Raw genomic sequence first — 23,376 nt, 5'->3', positions numbered from 1 at the left:
ACATTTAAAAAATAATATGTATATATATATATATATATATATGTATATATATATATATATATATATATATATATATATATATATATATATATTAATTGAATAATCTATATATAATTTTTTTAGGTAGCATATTAGGCTGACCACATCCCAGCCAAACTCCCCTTTACAAAGTGATGTGGCAAAGCCACTTCACCATTTTCCTTTTTTTTTTTTTTTAATTTAAAGGGATTTGCAAATTTGCTATTTCAGCAAATTTGCAAATTCCTGAAAAAGCTGTCGCGGGAGCTTTTGTACTTTTTATTTTTATTTTATTTTATATCTTTACTTTTTAATATTCTAATGAATTAATAATATTATTTTAATATATTGGGTCCACTTTAAAAGGTTGATTGAATTTGTAAGGGTGTAGTGTGAATAGTAGGTGATTTGCAAATTGGATAATGTGAAAATGAGACCCATTTTTAAGAGTGGGAAATGTTTGCAGAGATAAGTTCAGCCTTACTGGGAGAGAAGAATTCAACATCTCCGCCAGTAATACGCTACAGGAAGAGAAGAATTCAATTTGAATTCTTATCTTCCGGTAGTACGCTATATTTACAGGAAGAGAAAAATTCAAATTGAATTCTTTTCATGTAGGCTGTAATACGTTATATTTTTTGTTTGGTTATACATCGGACAAGCTTGATAGCGTTTTGCGGAAATCATTAATCAATTCATAACGAATAATTTTTTTTTTGAATAAAGACATTAATTGTAGGGACAATGTCATGAATATAATCAATTGATGAATTTGAATATAAAGAATTTTTATATTTGAGAAAAATGAAGATAATATATCTAATGAAATTATTTCTCTTATTTAATTTATTGATAATAAATAATTTATTTTTAATAAAGGCATTGTAGATACATAATTCTAAATTAAAAAAATTCATATATATTATTTTTTGTTGTAGCTACTAAATTATTATTTAATATAATAAGAGTAAAATAGAGTACTAATTATGCCAACTTTAATTGGGATAGGGTTCGAACCTATGACCTTTCTTATTGAAATCAATGGGTAATTTAAGGTGAACTAAAAAAATTAATGGAGAAGATAATATTTAACGGAAAAGTTAACGGATAATCGTATAATTAAGGATAAATTAGAAAATATCAAGGAAAAATTAAAATCTGATCAATCTGAGCCATTCATTTGATTAGAAAAAAATTGATCGTCATTTTTTTTACTCATTATAGGCCTAACTCTCTTGGGCTCTTATTACTATAGTAGATAATGAAGTTGTTATACCATGGACCAGGGTCCACATTGCAAGGTGAGCTCGGGTCCAAAATACACAATTTACATCCTGAATGTTCACAATTTACATATTTATGTTGATGTGATTGTTACCGATTTTAAAATTATTTTTTTAAATATAATTTTAAATAAAATAATTGTTAGCACAAAATATAGTAATATATATATATATATATATATATATATATATATATATATATATATATATATATATATATATATATATATATATATATATATATATATATATAGGGTTGCATTAAAATACAAACCCCCCTTAAAATATAAACTTGAGCTCGTGCACATATTAACATACTTATATGCACACAAGGCACATTGCTAACAATTTCTGGGATTAGCACGTGCACACATTAACATATTTACATGCACACAGCGCGTAGGAGTAAAAATCACAATCATCCATCAAAGCTCGTGCACACATTAACATACTTACATGCACACAGCGCGTAGGAGGAAAAAATCACAACCATCCAACAAAGCTTGTGCACACATTAACATACTTACATGCGGGGCACACTACCAACAATATCTGGGATTAGCTCGTGCACACATTAAGATACTTACATGCACACAGTTTGTATTTTAAAGGGGGTTTGTATTTTAAAGGGGGTTGTATTTGAAAATAATCATATATATATATATATATATATATATATATATATATATATGTATGTATGTATGTATGTATGTATGTATGTATGTATGTATGTATGTGTGTGTGTGTGTGTGTGTGTATGTATGTATGTATGTATGTATGTATATGTATATTACGTATTGTATATACTAGTTGGTATATGTTAATGTGCATGTATGCAAATTAAGAAAATGGATTTGTGTACGTGTAAATGAAAATGGTGTGTAAATGAGTGGAAAGCCTTTATCAAATTCTTGGATGAAGAATGTTGCGATGCGTAGAAAATGCTTGGATTCCACCTACGATGATGGTCCAAAACAAAGAGAAGAAAAAACCACTAAACCAGTGGACAATAGACGAGAAGAAGAAATCATTAGCGAACAATAGAGCTCGAAGGTCAATTTCGGTTATTTCAGCGACGGTGATTGCTATAATCTGCAAGCGCACAGAGTCAATCACAGTATAAATTCCTGGAGTATTCCAGGGTCGATTCCACGAAGAACACTATTAACTATTATCTTGAATAATCAATTTTGATGATAAGGAAAAATGCAAATAAATAGTATTAACGTAATTAAAAAGAATATTTATGAATCTAAAGTAAAGAAAATTCCAATTAAGAGAAGACTAGGGATTTGGGTTCACCTATTAGATAATTAACTAACTCTCCTATGTATTGATTCTTAAGATTCTAGTGACAATTGCTCCATATATATCCTAATACTCCGTCGAGCTACTAGATTGTATCCAATTGACTGTGATCATCCGTCGATATCTCACCAACGTTAATTGAACCCATTAAGCAACAATCAAATCTCACCACAAATACCTAAAGCTATGTCTAGTTTAGGTCAATTGTGTTTATCTTACGAGTTCTAGGTTCATAATTCACCTGTCAGTTCTTCTTATGAACCCTAATATTAGAATTACGCAATGGCCAGTCACACAATTCACAATTAAAATACATAAAATAAATATAATCAAATTCAATTATTAAACTGAAATTAGAAGAATCAACACATGAAGAATAGTCAATTAATCTAATCTAGGCTATTCCAAATCCCTAATTAAGAGTTCTAGCCAAGAATCATAATTAAATGCATCAATTGTTCAATAAATAGTATTCTGGAAATTTAAATCAGAATAAAGATAGAGATGAAGAGAAATAATTCAAGCCTGAGAAGAAGATAGCCGTGATTGAAGCTCGAAAATTCCTTGTGATGGAGTCTTGAATCTATTCGCCGAACTGCTGCTGCGCTCCCAGGCTTCCTTTTTTTTTTTTTTTTTTTTTTTTTTTTCCTTCGCTATTTTCTCCGCTCTTTTTTCTGTACTACCGTCCCTAATGAAAAACCAAAAAAACCTAAGCCTTATCTCTTTCTTTTTCTTTCTCTGCTGCGCTAGTCTAGAAAACAAAACAAAAAGAAAAACAACATTAAGTTAAAAGCAAAAACATTATTATAACCTAATGACAATAGAGAATTTAATTAAACCAAATAATAAAATACTATTTATATTAATAAAAATGCAACATTAACCTAATATTTATTAAAACCCATCTAAACTAGTAACATATAGATAATATAATACTTATTATAAAATCGATCCTAAAACTTAATTTATTTATGCAACTCACTAATTAAAATTACTCTAAATAATGTCTGGAAATTAAGCTTATTAGACGGATATTGCAAAAGCTGTCTAGGATGCACTTATGACTCACTATGAAGGAACATGATTTGTCAAAGTCTCAAAGTTGCAATTACTCATGACCAAGTATGAGAGTCTAAGGATGGAAGAAATTGAGTTAGTCACCGAGTTCAGTGCAAGGATAAAGAACCTTGCAAATACCGCACGGAACTTGGGTGAACCATTTGAAGAAGAGAAACTGGTTCGCAAAGTTCTGAGATCACTACCTCCGAATTGAAGTTCAAGATGCAAGCTATTGCTATCAAGCAATCAGCAGATCTAAAAACTCTAACTTTAGATGCTCAAATAGGAAATTTGTAGACTTTTGAGTTAGAAATGGAAGAGGAAGACAGGTACCTGAACAAGGACAACAAAGGAGTTGCATTCGGCGCTGCGGTACCTACAGGAGCTGACTCAAATATAGAAATGAACGAGGTCATGACCATGTTGTCAAAGAAATTTGGTGAAATGCTAAAGAACGACAATGGACACGGAAGGATGAAAACAAATAGCAAAGGGGGTGGAACTGGAAATATTCAGAAGCAAAAAGGTCCAAATCAAGATTTTAAGCTCAAGGGCGTTCAATGCTATGAATGTGGAGACTATGGACACATTGTAGCTGACTGTGGAAACAACAAAGACAAGAAATCTTACACATTTACATGGAGTGATTTTGAAGATTCTAATAATGATGAACATGTAGAACAACAAACAAGCAATTTTGTTGCATTCCATGGCTACATGTGCCACCCTGATGATGTGGAAGAACGTGCGGACTATGAGAAGTTTTTCAAAATTGCAGAAGAAGATGGGGAAGATAGTGAGGTAAGGAGGGACTCAAATCAGATGTAACCTACCACACCAGAAACACATAAGGCAGTTTAAGAGATGCATACTGACGATGAGGATATCAACCTTACACATGAGGCAAATGAAGAGATATAGACTGACGATGAGGATATTGACCTAGCTGAAGCATATGGAGATATGTACATGAACTGGTATAAGGTAAGTAAGTTGAACCTTGTGTTAATTAAGAATGTTGAGTCTTTAGAGTTGGAAAATTCAATCCTAAAAACCACTGTAGAAAAACTTAAGACTGAATTGCTTGTTAAACTCTCAAATGAACAATACTTACGAAATGAATTAGAAAACTTCAAAAAACATGTGAGAATGTTGAACACAGGCACTAGTAGTCTTAATGAAATTCTTCAGTCAGGAAAGGTTAACCATGACAAAGCAGGTCTAGGCTTCACAAGCGGGCTAGGAAATCAGACAAACGCATGGGTGCCAGAAAAAGAGTCAAGGAAAAACACAGAAGTGAAAAAGCACGTGAACAATTTTTTTTAACAAAATTTGTTTCAGGTGTCACACGAAAGGACATGGTTGGAGGTGTTGCATAGGGGTGAGCAAAATATCGGTTAACCGCTAACCGATAACCGAATCGACCGAAAAAATCAGTTATCGGTCGGTTTCGGTTATTGCTATAAAAAAAATTTGGTTTTTCGGTATTTCGGTTATTTTACGGTTTTAATGTGTCGGTGACCGATAACCGACTTATATATATATATATATATATATATATATAGTGTTTGAGTTTCAGACTTTCAGTCTAATAGCCCATCTCCAGCCAAATATATAATAATTTATTAGCCCAATTAATAGAAAATACCAATCCCCTAATTCCCTAAACACAATGGAGAACCTCAAAGTCAGCACGCTACGATTAAGGTTTGGTGGGAATGAAAACTAAAACCCTTAATTCCCTTCTGCGGATCTGCTTCTCCATTTAACTATCCCGCAGCCACAGCCCACAGATGACGCACAACGATTCTCCGATCCATCGTCTCTGGTCTCTCAAGTCTCACCGCCTTCCTCCGCTGCGTCTCTCGCCCTCCACCCGGACTGCCCTCTGCCCCTCACGCTCTCTGTCTTCGCGCTCTTGGCTATACTCCGATTTTTCACCGCCTTCACCATCCCCATGTATTTCTATTTGTATCTGTATCTTCATCTTCATCTATGAATGGACCGATAAATCATGGAGACAAGTAATCTTTCGATCGATTTTTGTATTTGTATATGTATTTGAAGATGTATTTGTATTTGTCTTTGTATCTGTATGTTCATGTATTTGTATCTGTATATTCGTCTTCGCCATTTTTGGAGCATTGTTAATCTTTCGGTTATTCGGTAACCGACCGAAACTGACGATCGGTTTTTCGGTCGGCTAGACCATATACTTTGGTCGGTTAGGAAGGTTAAAAATTCTGATCGGTTTTTCGGTTTTTCGGTCGGTTATGTAACCGACCGACCGTTTGCTCACCCCTAGCGTTGCAGGCAAAACAAATCCCAACAAGTGTGGTGACCCAAGCAAACTTGCTTGACAATGAAATGATTTTGTTTCGGTTTAAAAAAAGAGAAGTTTTTTTCTATTGCTTAATTTCATTTCCAGTTTTTTTTGCTCTTTTTTTCGGTTAAAAAAATAGCTAGCTTAAGATTTTATTTCTAACAAAATTCAATTTCTGACTATTTTACCAAAAAAAAAAAAAAAACGTCGATGTGGTATGGTTGACTAGTGATGCAGGGTTTTAAAAACAGACGGCTTGAGCTTTATGCAGCCGAGCCAGCACTTATAATAGTCGATCACCGCCTTCTCACGGGATCACATTTTGATGAACTAGATGTGCCAAAATTTGATGATCATGCAGGTCCCTCATCATATGTAAACACTACAGAATCGGCTATTAAGTTCCAAGAAAAAGAGCTATGTTTGCTTTCTAATCGGCGAAAGGAATTGGTTGATCGGGAGGTTCACGCTCGAAGTCTTATGTTAAAACTGAAGGATTTTGGTATTGAAAATAGTGATGGGCACAACACTGTGTGTAATGATAACACTTTTTCTGGATCCGCGAGCTCTTCATCGAACCAGTTCTATTGAGGTCACTGGTAATGTTAAACTTTCAATAGTAGTGTTGTTCAATTTGCAAGTATTTCCTCTAGAGTATATTATTGATAGTTTGTGGATAGTCTATCTTGTTAGCCCCACTTTAAACCAGATTAAAATGCTTGTTACCCATTTTCTCACTCTACTTTCCACTATTAATAAAAATTCACTATTCTTGTTTCTCTACTCCGACTACACATATTTCACTTGAGCTTTCTATGACACTATTGAACCAGTACATATGTGTCTTGTTTACCTAGAAGAGGGCTACCCGGTGTCTGCTACAGTTCAAAAAGAACCCTAGAACAACCCGGAGTAAAAGCTGTCTAGTGTAACGCGCTTCATTAGCATGTCTAAAAATACTTACCTAGAAGAGGGCTACCCGGTGGCTGCTACGGCTCTAAATAATCCTAGAACAACCCGGAGTGAAAGCTATCTAGCGTTAAGTGCTCCTTAAACTGGTTAACTGCAAGATGGCTACCTGGTACTTAATATGGATCCACAAGGACCTGAGAAGAGTCCGGTGTGAAAGCTTTCTAGTGTTGATAAACCTCTCATATATTCCAGTTATGAACCTCTCCAATTTCAGATTCTTTCTACATCATATCAATAGCATGCTCTTAATTGAAGTTTCTTGCATTGTTCAATACATGCTCCTATGGTTATGTTACCTTTGACTAATGTTTATCAAAAGGGGGAGAAATATGATATGAATTGAGGGGGAGAATGTGTACGAATTGAGGGGGAGAGTGTATAAATTGAAGGGGATAAATTGCTATACATCTGTGTATGAATTGAGGAGAAGAACAGTTGGAAAAAATAGCTTAAAATAGCATGTTAAGTGGCTATTTTGTGGTACAATTATCAGTGGGGTCCACTTCCGATTTGGGTTGGGTCAAAGTGGATTCACGTTCTTCGTAGTGAGACAAATCCCAAAATGAAAAACGAAAAGGCTTGGCTCAAACCTAATCTCGTGTGCGCCAAACCTCGGTATCATTTTCCAATTAGCCACACGAAATGAAACTAGCCGGTATCATTTTCCAATTCAGCCACACGAAATGAAACTAGTCGAAACAATAGTTTTCATGGGGGTATTATATTATATTGTTTCTTGTTTTGTTGGTGAAATGGTTTCACCTTAGGCCGAAAGAAATGCATCACGAAATGAAACTAGCCGAAACATTAGTTTTCGTGGGGGTATTATATTATATTGTTTCTTGTTTTGTTGGTGAAATGGTTTCACCTTAGGTCGAAAGAAATGCATTACGAAATGAAACTAGCCGAAACAATTGTTTTCGTGGGGGTATATATTATATTATTTCTTGTTTTTTTGGTGAAATGGTTTGACCTTAGGCCGAAAGAAATGCATGGCCGAAAGTGATGTTTCGGCCTAATGGCCGAAAGTTGATGTTTCGGCCTGATGGCCGAAAGTTCGGCCTTGCCATGGCTGAACTGAAGCTCCTGTTTGTGACTATTGTGATTTAATTCAGCTGTTACGGGATTCCAATTTCAAATTTTGAATTAAAATCCATGTTAATGATTACTATTACAGGAGTTGTAGGGGTGCCCTTAAATGCCTAAATTAAAAGTTATTCAACTCCTCAACCCCTATATAAGAAAGAGTTGAGCAGTAGAATTTTACACACAACAAGAAAGTTTTATTTTTCAGCCCCAAAACTCTCTGCTTCTACTCTTTCTTTAGCTTACTGTGTTCATAATCTTGCTCTAGATCGCCGGATTCCTTGTTTGGGTGCTTAAACATTGAATCGTAGCAAGTTCTATCCTGGGAAGCTTAGGCCACACCGCTCCTAGCACTTTTGGGAGGTGGCAAATAATGTTTTAAGGAAAGAGTGATCGTTTGACTCTTGCTAAAAACCCTACACCAAACACTAGCCAATTCTCCATCTTTCATTCCCTTCTTCCCATAGAAAATAATAATCTTATTTTATAGGATTATTATTTGTTTTTACCAACGGAATTTCCAACAGTCTTAAAACCTTAATATATTTGTTTTCCCGTTGGTGGTCTTCTCCTAATTTCCTTGAAGAAAATGGAGCATCCCGTACTGCCAATCAATGGGGAGGAAAATGTTATTGTGGACAACAATGGAGGAAACGGAAACAATGTTGCTAATTCCCAAGCTACACCGGTGAACGTTGGTTCACAAGATGGTGGGAGCACTGAGGGATATATTCCCATGTCTCGGGTACCTTAGGTACCAAGTGGTTCGGCCGAAAGACAGAAGAAGTTCACCGGTGTCGGATCGAACTTCTAGAGGTGGCAACAAAAGATGTGGTTCTACCTAGCAACTCTCGGCTTGGCAAGGTTCTTGTCCGAGAGTGTTCCTGAGTTGAAGGAACAAGATGCACAATCCGTGATGACAGTTGGCTATTAGAAGGATTCGGACTTCCTTTGTCGAAACTACATCCTGAACGGATTGTGTGACACACTATATGATGTATATCGAAAGATAAGCACATCGAAAGCGTTGTGGGAAGCCTTGGATCATAAGTATAGAAGTGAGGATGCTGGCGCAAAGAAATTTGTGGTTGGCCGATTCCTCAACTTCAAAATGGTTGATTCCAAGACCGTGCTAAGTCAGGTAGAAGATTTGCAATTAATCTTCGACGAGATCCGTGACGAGGGCATGATGCTGAGTGAAGCCTTCCAAGTGGGATCCGTGATCCACTTGTTGCCTCCAGGTTGGAAGGACTTCAAGAACTACCTTAAGCATAAGCGAAAGGAGATGAACCTGGAGGACCTGATCCAGCGACTCAGGATTGAGGAGGGGAACATGACGAATGATAGGAAAGTTCCTGTCATTGATGGCGCTAAGGCCAACATTGTGGAGCACGGTAAAAGGTCCAAGAGGAACAAGAAAGACAAGCGAAAGCTAGGTCCAAAAGGTGGTGTGACCAAGAACAAGTTTCTTGGTGCATGCTACAATTGTGGCAAGTCTGGCCACAGAGCGTCTGAATGCAAGGCTCCAAGGAAGAAGAACAAGAATTCTAAAGCCAATGTTGTTGGAGATAGCAGTCAGAAGGAGGTCGAGATTAGCCTTTCAGCTATAGTGACCGAGGTGAACCTCGTGGGCTCTAACCCACGTGAGTGGTTCATCGACACTGGTGCAACTAGGCATTTGTGTTGCAACCGAGAGATGTTCAACACCTTTGAGACCGTTGAGGGTAAAAAGGTGTGGATGGGAAACTCTGCTCAGTCTGCTGTGGAAGGCATGAGCAAAGTGGTTCTGAAGATGACTTCCGAGAAGGAACTGACATGAACAATGTGCTGTATGTTCCAGAGCTAAGGAAGAATCCTGTGTCTGGCTCTTTGTTGAACAAGCATGGCTTTCGCATGGTGTTCGAGTCAGACAAGGTTGTTTTGTCTAAGTTAGGAATGTTTGTTGGTAAAGGATATGTAACTGATGGGCTTTTTAAGCTCAGTGTAATTCCTGTTATCAATAAAAGCAAAGTTAATTCTGTTTACTTGCTTGAGTCTTCCAATTTGTGGCATGGCAGATTAGGTCACGTTAATTTTAATTCTATGCGTAGATTAATTAGCATGGACCATATTCCTAACTTTCAAATTAACACAAATAACAAGTGTGAAATTTGTGTTGAGGCAAAACTAACAAAAGTACCTTTCAAGTCGGTTGAAAGGGAAACTGAACCACTAGAATTAATCCATAGTGATTTGTGCGATTTTAGATCGATACAAAGGAGAGGTGGTAATAAGTATTTTATCACGTTTATCGACGATAACACACGATACTGCTATGTGTATTTGCTTAAGAGCAAAGATGAAGTCGTTGATAAATTCATTCTTTATAAGAATGAAGTGGAAAACCAACTTAATTGGAGAATTAAGAAGGTTAGAAGCGATAGAGGTGGTGAGTACGAAGCACCGATTGGTGACTTCTGTGCAAGTATAGGTATCATACACAAGCTTACGGCACCCTATGCACCTCAATCAAATGGTGTTGCCGAACAAAAGAATCATACATTGAAAGATATGATGAATACGATGCTTATAAGTTCGGGCCTACCTCAAGGTATGTGGGGTGAGGCGATTTTGACGAGTAATTACCTTTTGAATAAGGTACCCCGCAAGAAGCTCGATAAGACTCCTTATGAGCTGTGGAATGGTAGGAAACCTTCCTACCAGTACCTGAAAGTGTGTGGGTGTCTTGCCAAAGTTTTAGTGCCAACACCCAAGAAAGTAAAGATAAGTCCTAAGACGGTGACTGTATCTTTATTGGCTATGCACATAATAGTAGTGCTTATCGATTCTTAGTACACGAGTCCCATAATCCGGACATACATGAGAACACGATAATAGAATCAAGAAATGCATATTTCTTTTAAAATGCATTTCCTTGTAAGTCCGACGAGGGACCAAGTACGTCAAAACGAACGTTTGACGAAACTATGGATAATGATAGTGGGGACTCTGAGAAAGAACCGGAGTTCGAGCCGAGACGCAGCAAGCGGACAAGAGTTGAAAAATCATTCGGTCCTGATTTTCTAACTTACCTGTTAGAGTATGATTCAGGTACTCTAACTTGTTTATTAGAAAATGAACCTAATTTTCTATCTTGTTTGATAGAGAACGAGCCTCGAACGTATGTAGAAGCCGCGACTTCTACGGAAGGACCAATGTGGAAAGAGGCTATAAAAAGTGAAGTGGATTCTATCCTACAGAATCACACTTGGGAACTTTTTAATCTTCCTCCGGGTAGTAAACCCTTAGGATCCAAGTGGGTCTTTAAAAGGAAGATGAAACCCGATGGTTCCATCGAGAAGTATAAGGTTAGGCTTGTAATCAAGGGTTACAGGCAATGCGAGGGCCTTGATTACTTCGACACATATTCTCCCGTGACGAGAATAAACTCCATTAGGATGATACTTGCCATAGCCGCGCTGCGAAACTTGGAAGTTCATCAAATGGATGTGAAAACCGCTTTCTTAAATGGCGAATTAGATGAGGAAATCTATATGGAACAACCCGAAGGGTTTGTGGTTCCAGGCCCTGAAAGAAAAGTGTGTAAGTTGGTTAAATCGCTCTATGGCTTGAAACAAGCGCCTAAGCAGTGACACGAGAAGTTTGACCATGCGATGTTAACTAACGGGTTCAGAATAAACGAAAGTGACAAATGTGTCTACGTTAAGGAAACGATAGACGACTATATCATTCTTTGTTTATACGTAGATGATATGCTCATCGTTGGTAGTAAGGATCGGATGATCGAAATCACATTATATTGACAAAATCCTTGAGAAATTTAACAAGGATGATGGTCAACTGGCTAGAACACCGTTTGATACAAACGTTCATCTAACCAAGAACCACAGAGAAGGTATTTCACAAATGGAATATGCTCGGGTTATTGGTAGTCTGATGTATCTTATGAGCTGTACTAGGCGGGATATTGCCTATGCGGTTAGTAAACTCAGTAGATATACGAGTAACCCCGGTGCCATGCACTGGAAGGCAATAGTAAATGTTATGAGATACTTGAGGTATACTCGTGACCTTGGACTTCACTTTGGGAGATATCCCGCTTTACTTGAAGGGTATATCAACGTGAACTGGATATCTTATATTAAGGACTCTAAGTCCACGAGTGCCTACGTGTTTACACTAGCCTGTGCAGTCGTTGCATGGAAATCTTCTAAGCAAACTATGATAGCTAGATCCACGATGGAATCTGAGCTAATAGCCTTGGATAAAGGTTGTGAAGAGGCTGAATGGCAACGTCATTTTCTAGAGGATATTCCTAATTAGGAAAGACCGGTACCTCAAATATGTGTGCACTGCGATAGTCAAGCCACAATTGGGAGAGTGCAGAGTCATATGTATAATGGTAAGTCTAGAAATGTGCGTCGTAGACATAATACTATTAGACAATTGCTCACAATTGGTGTTGTCTCGATTGACTACGTAAAGTCAAAAGACAATATAGCGGATCCACTGACCAAAGGGTTAGGCAAAGAAGTTGTGGAGAAGTTGGCACGAGGAATGGGTTTAATGCCCTTGGACTAAAAAGTTCTATAGTGGATACCCAACCTAGCTGGCACCTAGGTTCAATGGGACAACTAAATTATGGAACGGAGCGCGTCACTGTGGGGGTCTCGGACTCCCGACCACTCCTCGTTAAAAATAGTGACTCCCGCACGAGGCTAGCATGTTAATGCTTTAATGATTCGAATGTCAGTTGACATATGTGAGTATGCGGGATACTCGAGAAAGAATCACCTATGTAAGAGAGAAGTGAGGGTCGCTTCAAAGGAGAATTGTTGAGCACAATTCTTTAGAAACTCTCGTAGAACCAGGAACGGTGACCCACGACCAAAACGGGCACACTCATGAGAACAGAAAATGGTTGGGAGGTTCCTGTGTGAGATATGTCATCGTCTACACAAACGATAGTCGGTTCAAAGACATCGTGTTCTACCGTACAACTAGTAGAGTAAACATATCTTCATAAGGGAAGGTTCAAAGGGTATAGTGACTCCCTACCTATCCTATGCAGGGACCAACCGTTTGAACACAGTTGTTTCCAATTTCAAAATACCCTGAAAATTAATTTTCGGGATTGTTGGAAAAAATAGCTTAAAATAGCATAAAATGGCATGTTAAGTGGCTATTTTGTGGTACAATTATCAGTGGGGTCCACTTCTGATTTGGGTCGGGTCAAAGTGGATTCGGATTCTTCGTAGTGAGACGAAGAGATTGATATATTGCACGCTCAAAACGGATAATGGGTGAATGAGATATTGATTCTCAAAGTAGACCCATTTGAATTGGAAATGAAGGGAAAAAGTGAGCTTTTGTCTCACATTGGTTTGGGAATAGGATTTGCCCCACTATTTATACAAGAGCTCTTTTTAAACTTATTGAATTGAAACTATCTTATTGTTTCGTGGGGGTGGTTTCACCTTGCAATGGCCAAAGTAAAGCTCCATTTTGTGGCTGTTATGGGATTAATTAATTCCAATTTTGAATTAAATCCATGTTAATGGTTGCTGTTACATGAGTTGTAGGGGTGCCCTTAAATGCCTAAATTAAAAGTTATTCAACTCCTCAACCCCTAGGGGTGCCCTTAAAAAGTTATTCAACTCCTCAACCCCTATATAAGAAAGAGTTGGGCAGTAGAATTTTACGCACAACAAGAAAGTTTTATTTTTCAGCCTCAAAACTCTCTGCTTCTACTCTTTCTTTAGCTTACTGTGTTCATAATCTTGCTCAAGTTCGCCGCATTCCTTGTTTGGGTGCTCAAACATTGAATCGTAGAAAATTTTATCCTGGTAAGCCTAGGCCACACCGCTCCTAGCACTTTTGGGAGGTGGAAAATAAAGTTTTAAGGAAAGAGTGATCGCTTGACTCTTGCTTAAAACCCTACACAAAACACTAGCTAAATTCTCCATCTTTCCTTCCCTTCTTCCCACAGAAAATAATAATCTTATTTTATAGTATTATTATTTGTTTTCACCAACGGAATTTCCAACAAGAACTTGCTATATATTTGAAAAGGGGTTGAAATTGAGGTGTCTATGATTTGAGAGGAAGAGAAAGTAAAAGCTGAGAGGGAGAACTCGTTGTATGGGTGTTTGATTAACATCTGCTAAAAGGGGAGATTGTTAGTACAAAATATAATAATATATATATATATATATATATATATATATATATATGGTGCAGATCCCATGAGACCCCCTTATTAAATGAGATGGTGAGATGAGATCCCATCCATTTATAAATTTGTAATGGATGGATGAGATTGAATGAGGAATATAATGTAAATAAGGGCATATTTTAAATAGGGGGGGTTTAAAAGTAATTGTATTAATGTGTTAATTTTGGTTAGAATTAGATTGGAATCTTTGCCATAATAAAAGATTACAAATATTATGGAAATAAGTTGTAGTCAATTCTAGACAATGTTTGTAGGAGTTTAACCGTGAGCTTTTGATTTGTGATTGGGACTAATTTTCAGAGGTTGAAGATGGCGAGTAGCACAGGTATGAGAGTTGCTGACTTAAGTATGTAATTAACTTTGTACGTTGGTCTGTGCATCCAGGTCCTACGGCGTGTGCGTAGTTAAATTTTACACTGTTGTCATTGTTTTTTGTTGGTGGCTGTATTTAAATTAATATGCAAGGGGAACACGAAACAATTGGGACGTTTTTGTGTGTGTGTTTTTAGTAAATAGAAGAATGTTTACGCAGGTAGGTAGTTGGGAGACGGGCGATGGGTGCATTTTTAAAGTTGGCGTTGACATGACGTGCATTACGAGGGTTTTGATGCGGTGTGACATTCATCGTGGAGCCAAAAATTATTATTACAATGGGTGTGCGTGAAAGGAATTTGTATGTTCATTTTGAATGAGTTAGACGGTATCGTTGTTTTTTTGTTAGTGCATGAAATGCGGTGTGTGCGTTTGTTTACGACGGAGTGTGCGTCATGGGCCATAGTAGTTTTGTGTGTGCGTTTGTTCACGTCGGCTTGTGCGGTGTGACATTCATTGTGGAGCCGAAAATTATTATTATAATGGATGTGAGTGGAATGAAATTGTGTGCTCATTTGGTATGAATTAGACGGTATGGGTGGTATTTGGTTAGTGCATGAACTCTGGTGTGTGCGTTCGTTTACGACGGAGTGTGCACCATAGGCATTAGTAGTATAATGGGTGTGCCGGGAATAAAGTAGTTTGTCTGAAATTAGTATTATAATGGGTGTGCGTGAAAAGAATTTGTATGTTCATTTTGAATGAATTAGACGGTATGACTGTTTGTGGTTAGTGCATGAAATGCGGTGTGTGCGTTTGTTTATGACGGAGTGTGCGTCATGAGCCATAGCAATTTTGTGTGTGCGTTTGTTCACGTTGGCATGTGCGTGTGTGTAATGTGGAATATACAGATGTAATTCAATATAAGCTAAGGTGGATTCGATGATTGGGATACGAATTAGAAGGTGAATACTAAGTTTATAAAAATATAATAAAATAAAATATATATATTCAAGGAGTCAAAAAGAATTACAATTATATAATCATCAATTTTGTTACGCTCGTGACTAATTTAGGGACTTAAATATTGTCCTAGAACGCACCCACTGCCCCTCATAAAAACACAACATTACGCACAAGCTATAAACCTTCGTGGATTTGAAGATTCAACAACTCTCCTAACCCCAACTCGACCACAGCTCTCTTCTGACAAGCATTAAACAGCCTCATCGGTGCGACCAATTGCTTGGGAGAAGCACGAATCTTAAAAAGCGGAAATAGTTTCAAGTCATCCACGTCTAGCCCATCATCCTCCTCATCCGAATTCGTGTCTGGTTGCGGAACAGGGGGTGCTTCAACATCCTCGGACATCATCAAATGTGCAGCCTCTACCGCATCTACCGTCTCTACAACCGTGACACCTAGACATACCAAAATTGATGCACTATTAGCAACAAAAGATACGACAAAACAGTAAAAAAAATTATCATACTCCTGAGCACTCACTTTTCCCCCCGCAACGCACAGACCAGAATCAGGAAACCAGCAGCCCAATATTACGCACTAGCTTATTACCTAGAACACACCAACCAATTAGCAATTACAGTATTACGCACAAGCATCACACAAAGAACGCACACACTAATAGTACGCACTAGCGTATTACTTATAACGCACCAACCAATTAACAATTACAGAATTACGCACAAACGTCACCCCAAGAATGCACACACTAATTGCAAGTACAATATGATCTACACTATTATAATAAATGAGAACATGGCAAAACAACCACGATTAAAATCTATCTTTCATACACCAAAAAAAAAAAAAAAAAAAACAAAATATATGATCTACATATTATAATAAATGAGAACATGACAAGCCAACCACGATTAAAAGCTACCTTTCATACACACACACACACACACACACACAAACAAAATAAAAACAAAACAAAAAGCTCAAACAACAATAAAAAGATCATGTGATACTGTTTTTCTTTCCTACCACATCTGTATAGATATAAATGCACATGCCTACATACAACTACGCACAAACCAGTGTCAACACGTCCCTGATCAAAAAATTAGCATTCCGGAAACAAAAAGAATCTAAACATTTGATCCTTGAGATAAATTAAAATGAATCTAGAAATACGATTAAAAATCCATAACCAAACACTAAAACAGATACATTATAACACCATCGTCAAGCCAAAACCACTCGTTCAAGTACAATGCACAAACTAATGTTTGTCTACGCACACACCATCATAATACTACATTTCAGAACTGCAAAACTACTATAGATGAACCACTATTCTTCTGAATATACTAATTGTTCAAATCAGAATTCTGAAACATTGCATTCGATTTTGCACATTACTAGCTTTGTGTGTTTTGATACCCTAACATCACACCATCTCAATTGTATTACAGTACTTCTATAGTTCAAAGTATGCAGCAAATAATTTCTCATATTCCCAATTGAAACAGATTACCAATAGTTAATGAAAACATGGAATTGAAATTAATCAAGAGATTCTAATCTTCTTTATGGAAAATTCTTTTATTAAGATAATAACCTCAAAACCTAAACGTGAAACAGAAAAAGGCTCAAACTGCCTAAGTCGCTGATAAGGCTAAGATCAACCATGACCGACTGACTCACCGACAACACGAGATCGTTACTTTCATAGAAAATCATGCTAATTTAACAGAAAAAATAATTAGTAATTCATCATCACAATCAAGAGATCCCCAGAACTAAAACTCCAACAAGAAAATGTAATTAAGCAAAATTGATTTCCAAAAAAAGCAAATTAAAGAAAGTAAAACTAAGAGACCGAATTATCGGAGCAAAACAAGAAGTAGCTTACATTGATGTCATCGCCGACAGAATGGATCTCCTTGTTCACTCTCTGGCCAATCAAGTATGAACGAGAAGTTGAGAACGAGACTACGAACCTGAGGCGAGGTGTTGACTGGAAAGTGGTGAAGACGGAGGCGGCTCACGATCGGCGACTGAGGCGGGATGAGAGTGAAGACGGAGACCGGGAAGCTGGTGGCCGTGGCAAGGAGAGGGGAGCAGCTGCGACTCTGGAGAAGAAGAAAAACCGAGAAGAAAGGCAACTATCGGCTTTGAAGAAAAATATACGCTCAAGGAAACAAATAAAATATCACGATTTTGATAAGGAAAGAAATAAATGTGTGTGTAAAATTACTCAACTACCCTAAGTATATTATAGATCAGCCATTTACAAATAAAAAAAATCTGAAATCTGAACCGTTAAAATAAAAAAATGAATGCTCATGATTACATCTCATCATCTCACCTAACTAGGGGTCTCATTGGATCCAATATATATATATATATATATATATATATATATATATATATATATATATATACACACACACACACTAGTTGGCATATGTTTATGTGCATGCAAATTAAGAAAATGGATCGAACCCCGGTGGTGGGGATTAATTTTTTGTGCTACAATAATTTGAGTGTATAACAGATACTATGGTGTAATAGAATTAATAGTGTTCAAAATAAAAAATGGATTTGTGTACGTGTAAATGAAAATGGTGTGTAAATGAGTGGATTTGCATTATGAGTGAATGTGAGAAGTCTCAGGAAGTGAATCATGGGTGAGATAATTAAGGAATGGACATATGAATGTGTATATATGCATGATGTAATGTGTGGTTATGAATTATAAAGAAAACATGAATTGTGGGATTATGTACGCATGATGTTGGTATGTGTGGCTACGTGGGAATCAGCTTTAGTGGAATTAATTCGTGCAACGCAAATGAAGGAAAACAAAATACTATAAATAGGAATTTTGTAATGAAGAAAGATGAATTTTTCAAAACGGGAAAAATATCAATATTATTCTGAAAGATGCTGAAATAGAAATATTATTTGGAAGACGCTGCAAGGAAACTTCAAAACAGGGAAAAATTGATGTATTACCTGGAGAAGTCAGCTCCACTTTATATTAGTACAAGCTATGTTGAAATTCAGGTTAGTTACAGTTTGTTTAATTGGAAAAATTAGTTCAAACTGTACTTGTAAACTTTTTCATAGAGTTTTTTTTACGAGATTAATGTTTAAATAGGTGCTATGCTTAGTTTTGTAATTCATTGAACTTGTAATTGTAAAAATCGTGGGTTGATCTTGAGTGATAAAGTTTTCGGGCGTGACCCTGCAGATTAGGAGGTGTTCTTCAACTTTGTTAAAAAAAATTCAGTTGTGTACTTAATTTGGCGCTTCATTTATTTTTACATATTGTGTTATATATCTGCATTACATATTTTTAATAATTAATTTAAATTTAAAAAAAAAAAAACTAGATCTACCGGAGACGAATCGTTTCCGGCAGGTTTCGTCTCCAGCCACCATGGCCAGGAGACGAAGGAATTCGGCAGTTCTAGTTTTTTTTTTAAAAAATAATTTTAGTTAATTAATTATTTAAATTTTTTTTTTTTTAAAATCGGCAATCGCCACGTCAGCATAATTTTAGGTAACCAGGTTATTTTAGGTCTAATTGAATGAGTTTGTGTTGTTCAAGGACCCAATTATATTTTTTTTTTTTTAGTTCAATAGTCTAATTGCAGTTTGGTATGCAATAAGTGACCTATTCGACACTTATTCCTATACTAGTTTTTTACCCGCATTGCGCGATTGAGATAATGTCCAATGCTTTTTTTTTAAAAAAAAAAAAAAAATAAGTACTTTAAAGTATATCAAGGCAAGATTATATTGAAATTCATCATGCATAGATAATTGAATGTTGAATTTGTGTATTTAAATATGTAATTCTAAATTTACAAATGCTAGATAATATAGTCAAAATTGATTATGATTGTCAATAAAATAATTGTATAAGTATGGTTGAAACCAAATACGGGACATAAGGGAAAAAATATAAAAATTAGAGCATAAAATATTAAATATATACTAATATTGAAGAGCTAACGGCTTATTATCAAACAAGGACATTGCGAGGTAGTTTCCCACTTCAATTTGTTGTGCGATTTGAATACTCTTTTTGTCAATAAATCTCCCAAGTAGTTAATATGATTGGCTTAATTATATTTTTTATTTTTTAAAAACAATTATTATTATTAGTATTAAATATATGTATACCCTTATGTCATTTTACATGTTAATCTGAACAGTTAATTTTAGCAAATATCTTTTTACCAAGTGTTGATATAATTCGCAGGTCAAATTTGCTAACGGTAACCGCTAACTGCTAACTGCTGATGGTTAAACAAGGACATTGCAAGATAGTTCCCACTTCAATTTGTTGTGTGATTTGAATACTCTCTTTAATTTGTAAAACAAATCGCTCAAGTAGTTAATATGATTGGCTTTATTAATTATATATTTTTTTTTTATTTTTTTCATGGTATTAATAAAATAGTTGGTAAATAAATGTATAGCATTATTTTGTATTATAACATTGATATTTAATTAAAAAATAGTGCACAAAAAAGATAATAGACAATGTATTGAATATAATCAATTGATAAATTTGAATGTAAAGAATATTTTTTACATTGGAGAAAAATAAAGACAATATAACTAATAAAATTATTTCTCTTAATTAATTTATTGATAATCACTAGTACAAAAACATTCATTCACGTTCAAAGTTAAGGCTAAAAGGCGTCCAAAGTTGCTTGGACGTGGATCTAGGAGACGCTAATTGTATATACAATTAGCGTCCAAAGTAACTTTGGACGCAAAAAATGATAATTCGCGTCCAAAGTTGAAGAACTTTGGATGCGAATTATCATTTTTTAAAAATAACAATTCCCGTCCAAAGTTGAAGAACTTTGGATGCGAATTATAATTTTTTTTATTTATTTAATTTGAAAAAAATTTCAATTTTTTTTCGGTACAAAAAATATTATTCACATCCTATACATACAGTCACAGTCACTCCCACTTCAAAGCTTTCAACTAAAGTTCAATACATACATCAATACATCACTACCAACACTTTAGCACTAAATTAAACTTCAATACACTCAATTCACAACATACATCAACACTTCAAAGTTTTCAACACATATGTAAACTAAACTTCAACACTTTAATCCATACATTCACAACAATATCAACATGCACTTCAAAGTTCTCAACACTTCAAATTAAAGTTCGCAACACATACATGTAATAAGCTAGCTAAGTACCAACAATACATCATTAAAATTAAAGACATTGTAGGGACAATGTAGCGAATATAAATCAATTGATGAATTTGAATGTAAAAAATTTTTATATTGGAGAAAATAAAGACAATATAACTAATGAAATTATTTCTCTTATTTAATTTATTGATAATGAATATTTTTTTTTTTTGAATAAAGACATTGTAGACACATAATTCTAAATTATAGAAATGTATATGTATTATTTTTTGTTGTAGCTTCTAAATTATTATTTAATTCAATAAGAGTAAAATGAGTACTAATTATGCCCACGTTGATTGGGATGACTTCGAACATAATACCTTTCTTATTGAAATCAATGAATAAGTTAACGGTGAACTAATAGAAATTAACAGAAAAGATAATATTTAACGGATAATCATATTTATTAAGGATAAATTAGAAATTCCTAAGGAAAAAATAAAATCTGATCAATCTGAGCCATTCATTTGATAAAAAAATTTGACGGCCATCTTTTCTACCCATTATAAGCCTTACTCTCTTAGACTATTATTAGTATGGTAGAAATTCAATCATTATTGTGTGGACTATATTTTGTACACTATATACAATAATGTACATTCAGTACAAAAATAATGTACATTTAGCACAAAAATAATGTACATTGTATTCAGGGGATGTACATTATTTTTGTAGTGAGTGTACATTATATTGTATAATGTACATTCAATACAAAAATAATGTACATTTAATATATTAAAAATGTACTTTTTGTTATGGTTCATATAACACTGTGTGAACCATGGTCCACACAATAATTTATAGTAGAAATTGCGTATTGTGGATGCAGGTCCACGGAATAATTTGCCATTAATAATGTGACGGAGCGCGTAAAATTTGTGTGAATGAAAAAACAAAGATTGGGTTCAGCCTTTTGGAAGAGTGAATGAAAAAACAAAAACAGAGAAATTAGTTGATAACTTCAGACAAGAAAACCGAAATCGTACGAAACATGAAACAACTGAATACATGTAATAGCAGCTAGCAAGCAAGAGACCAAACACCATAAGAGCTGGCAAAGCAGCAGACTCCATGTTTGGGTTTTCTAAGGTTTATTAGGAAGCAGAGAGAAGCTAAGACTGATCCACATACATGGTTGGATTTGTAACATTTATTTAGCAATACACACCACACATACACACGCTGCCGCAGCTGCCTATATGGATAGAAGAATTAGCAAGGCTTAGTGCAGAAGCAGCGGCGGCGGAGCCCTTTGCAGTCGCCGCCGGGGAACCCCTCCGTCTGGCAAACCGATGCGCAGTTGCTGTCCCGAGCACATGGCCCCTTGAACTTCGTGCTCGGCGACTCGCAAGTCCTCGCCTCCGCCACCATTATTGTGTTTGTTCCCAGCTCTGCACACAATTACCACACACATTCACATGAGGTTTAGAAGACGACCCTAAACCTGATAGTTGATCCTTGTGCTGGAGATTGTGAGAGGAGGTAGCGGGATGTGCCTCAGAGACCGGGTCTGAATAATTGTTTTCTGCCTAAAGTTGAGATCCTTTGGCATTAAGGATTTGAACCCACTAATTTAATTTGTTGGATCACTACATCCACACTTAACCTCTCAAACACGTACTAAACTATGCACCGGAAGTAGCATAGACATTCATTCATATATGCATATTCATGAAAGAACAAAAATGGGTAATTCAGTCAAATTAGTGATGCTATTGACTTGATAAACGACTACAAGGTTACAAATCCAACTCCCAACAAGAACAACCTATTAACATTCTATGTTTGAGCTGGTCAGTTATGACTAACTAGTTCTATTTTTTTGTTGTTATTTGTTAATTAGGGTCACGAGACAGGATTTATCTGTGCACAATCTTGGATAGTGACTACAAGTTTACCTCGTCATTCAAAAATAAATAAAAGAACAAAGATGGGAGTTTTGGGTCAGTTCAGTTAAAAAGAAAGGAGCTGAGGAGGAGGAAGAAGAAGAAGGAGGCATATATATCATACCAGTGGGCATGAACAGCATGACAAAGAGAAGGGCAGCTGCAAATGAACGGAGAGATGAAGCCATGTTTTGCTGCAGAGGATGATGAAGATATATAGATGGAGTTGTTTTCTACGTAGCCTTAAGTATTTATAAGCTGTGGTGGTGTGAGTGAATTGTTGACGCTTTGGTATGTGCGGATTGAAATTTTACCAAAGATAATGGCCTTGTTTGGCAATCAGCGATTAGTGGTTAGCGGTAGCGGGTTGTGTTAGTGATTAGCAAATAGCGGATTATATTAGCGGGTTTGACTAGCAAATTGTGTTAGCGGTTTGTAAAAAAAGTGTTTGGTAAAATTAGCTGTTTAACTTAGCGGTTAACATGTAAAATGACCTAAATGGTATATAATAATAATAATAATAATAATAATAATAATAATAATAATATTATTATTATTATTATTATTATTATACAAAAGAAATTTATATAAAAATAATTATAAAAAAAAAAAAAAAAGTGGAGTTACAGATGTGGGATTTTGATCCCACATCGGTAACTCAAGAAGAGGAGCTCAA

General features: G+C 35.7%; 1 protein-coding gene and 1 long non-coding RNA gene across 2 annotated transcripts; one reads left to right on the top strand and one right to left on the bottom strand.

Annotated features, from left to right (window-relative positions):
- The first annotated feature begins 358 nt into the window (after window positions 1-358).
- LOC109192070 lies at window positions 359-21,809 on the top strand. Its single transcript, XR_002056036.1, has 3 exons — window positions 359-370; window positions 3,767-3,773; window positions 21,737-21,809. It is a non-coding gene; the product is annotated as an uncharacterized LOC109192070 (long non-coding RNA).
- LOC109192069 (defensin Ec-AMP-D1-like) lies at window positions 21,741-22,952 on the bottom strand. Its single transcript, XM_019342668.1, has 2 exons — window positions 22,825-22,952; window positions 21,741-22,205 (listed from the first exon to the last, which is right to left on the bottom strand). The coding sequence occupies exons 1-2, from the start codon at window positions 22,886-22,888 to the stop codon at window positions 22,027-22,029; spliced, it is 243 nt and encodes an 80-aa protein (XP_019198213.1). The 5' UTR covers window positions 22,889-22,952; the 3' UTR covers window positions 21,741-22,026.
- Window positions 22,953-23,376: the final 424 nt, after the last annotated feature.

This window comes from Ipomoea nil, unplaced genomic scaffold, assembly GCF_001879475.1.
Source record: "Ipomoea nil cultivar Tokyo-kokei standard unplaced genomic scaffold, Asagao_1.1 scaffold1768, whole genome shotgun sequence".
Classification (NCBI taxonomy): domain Eukaryota; kingdom Viridiplantae; phylum Streptophyta; class Magnoliopsida; order Solanales; family Convolvulaceae; genus Ipomoea; species Ipomoea nil.
This window is presented reverse-complemented; position numbering and strand designations above follow the sequence as displayed.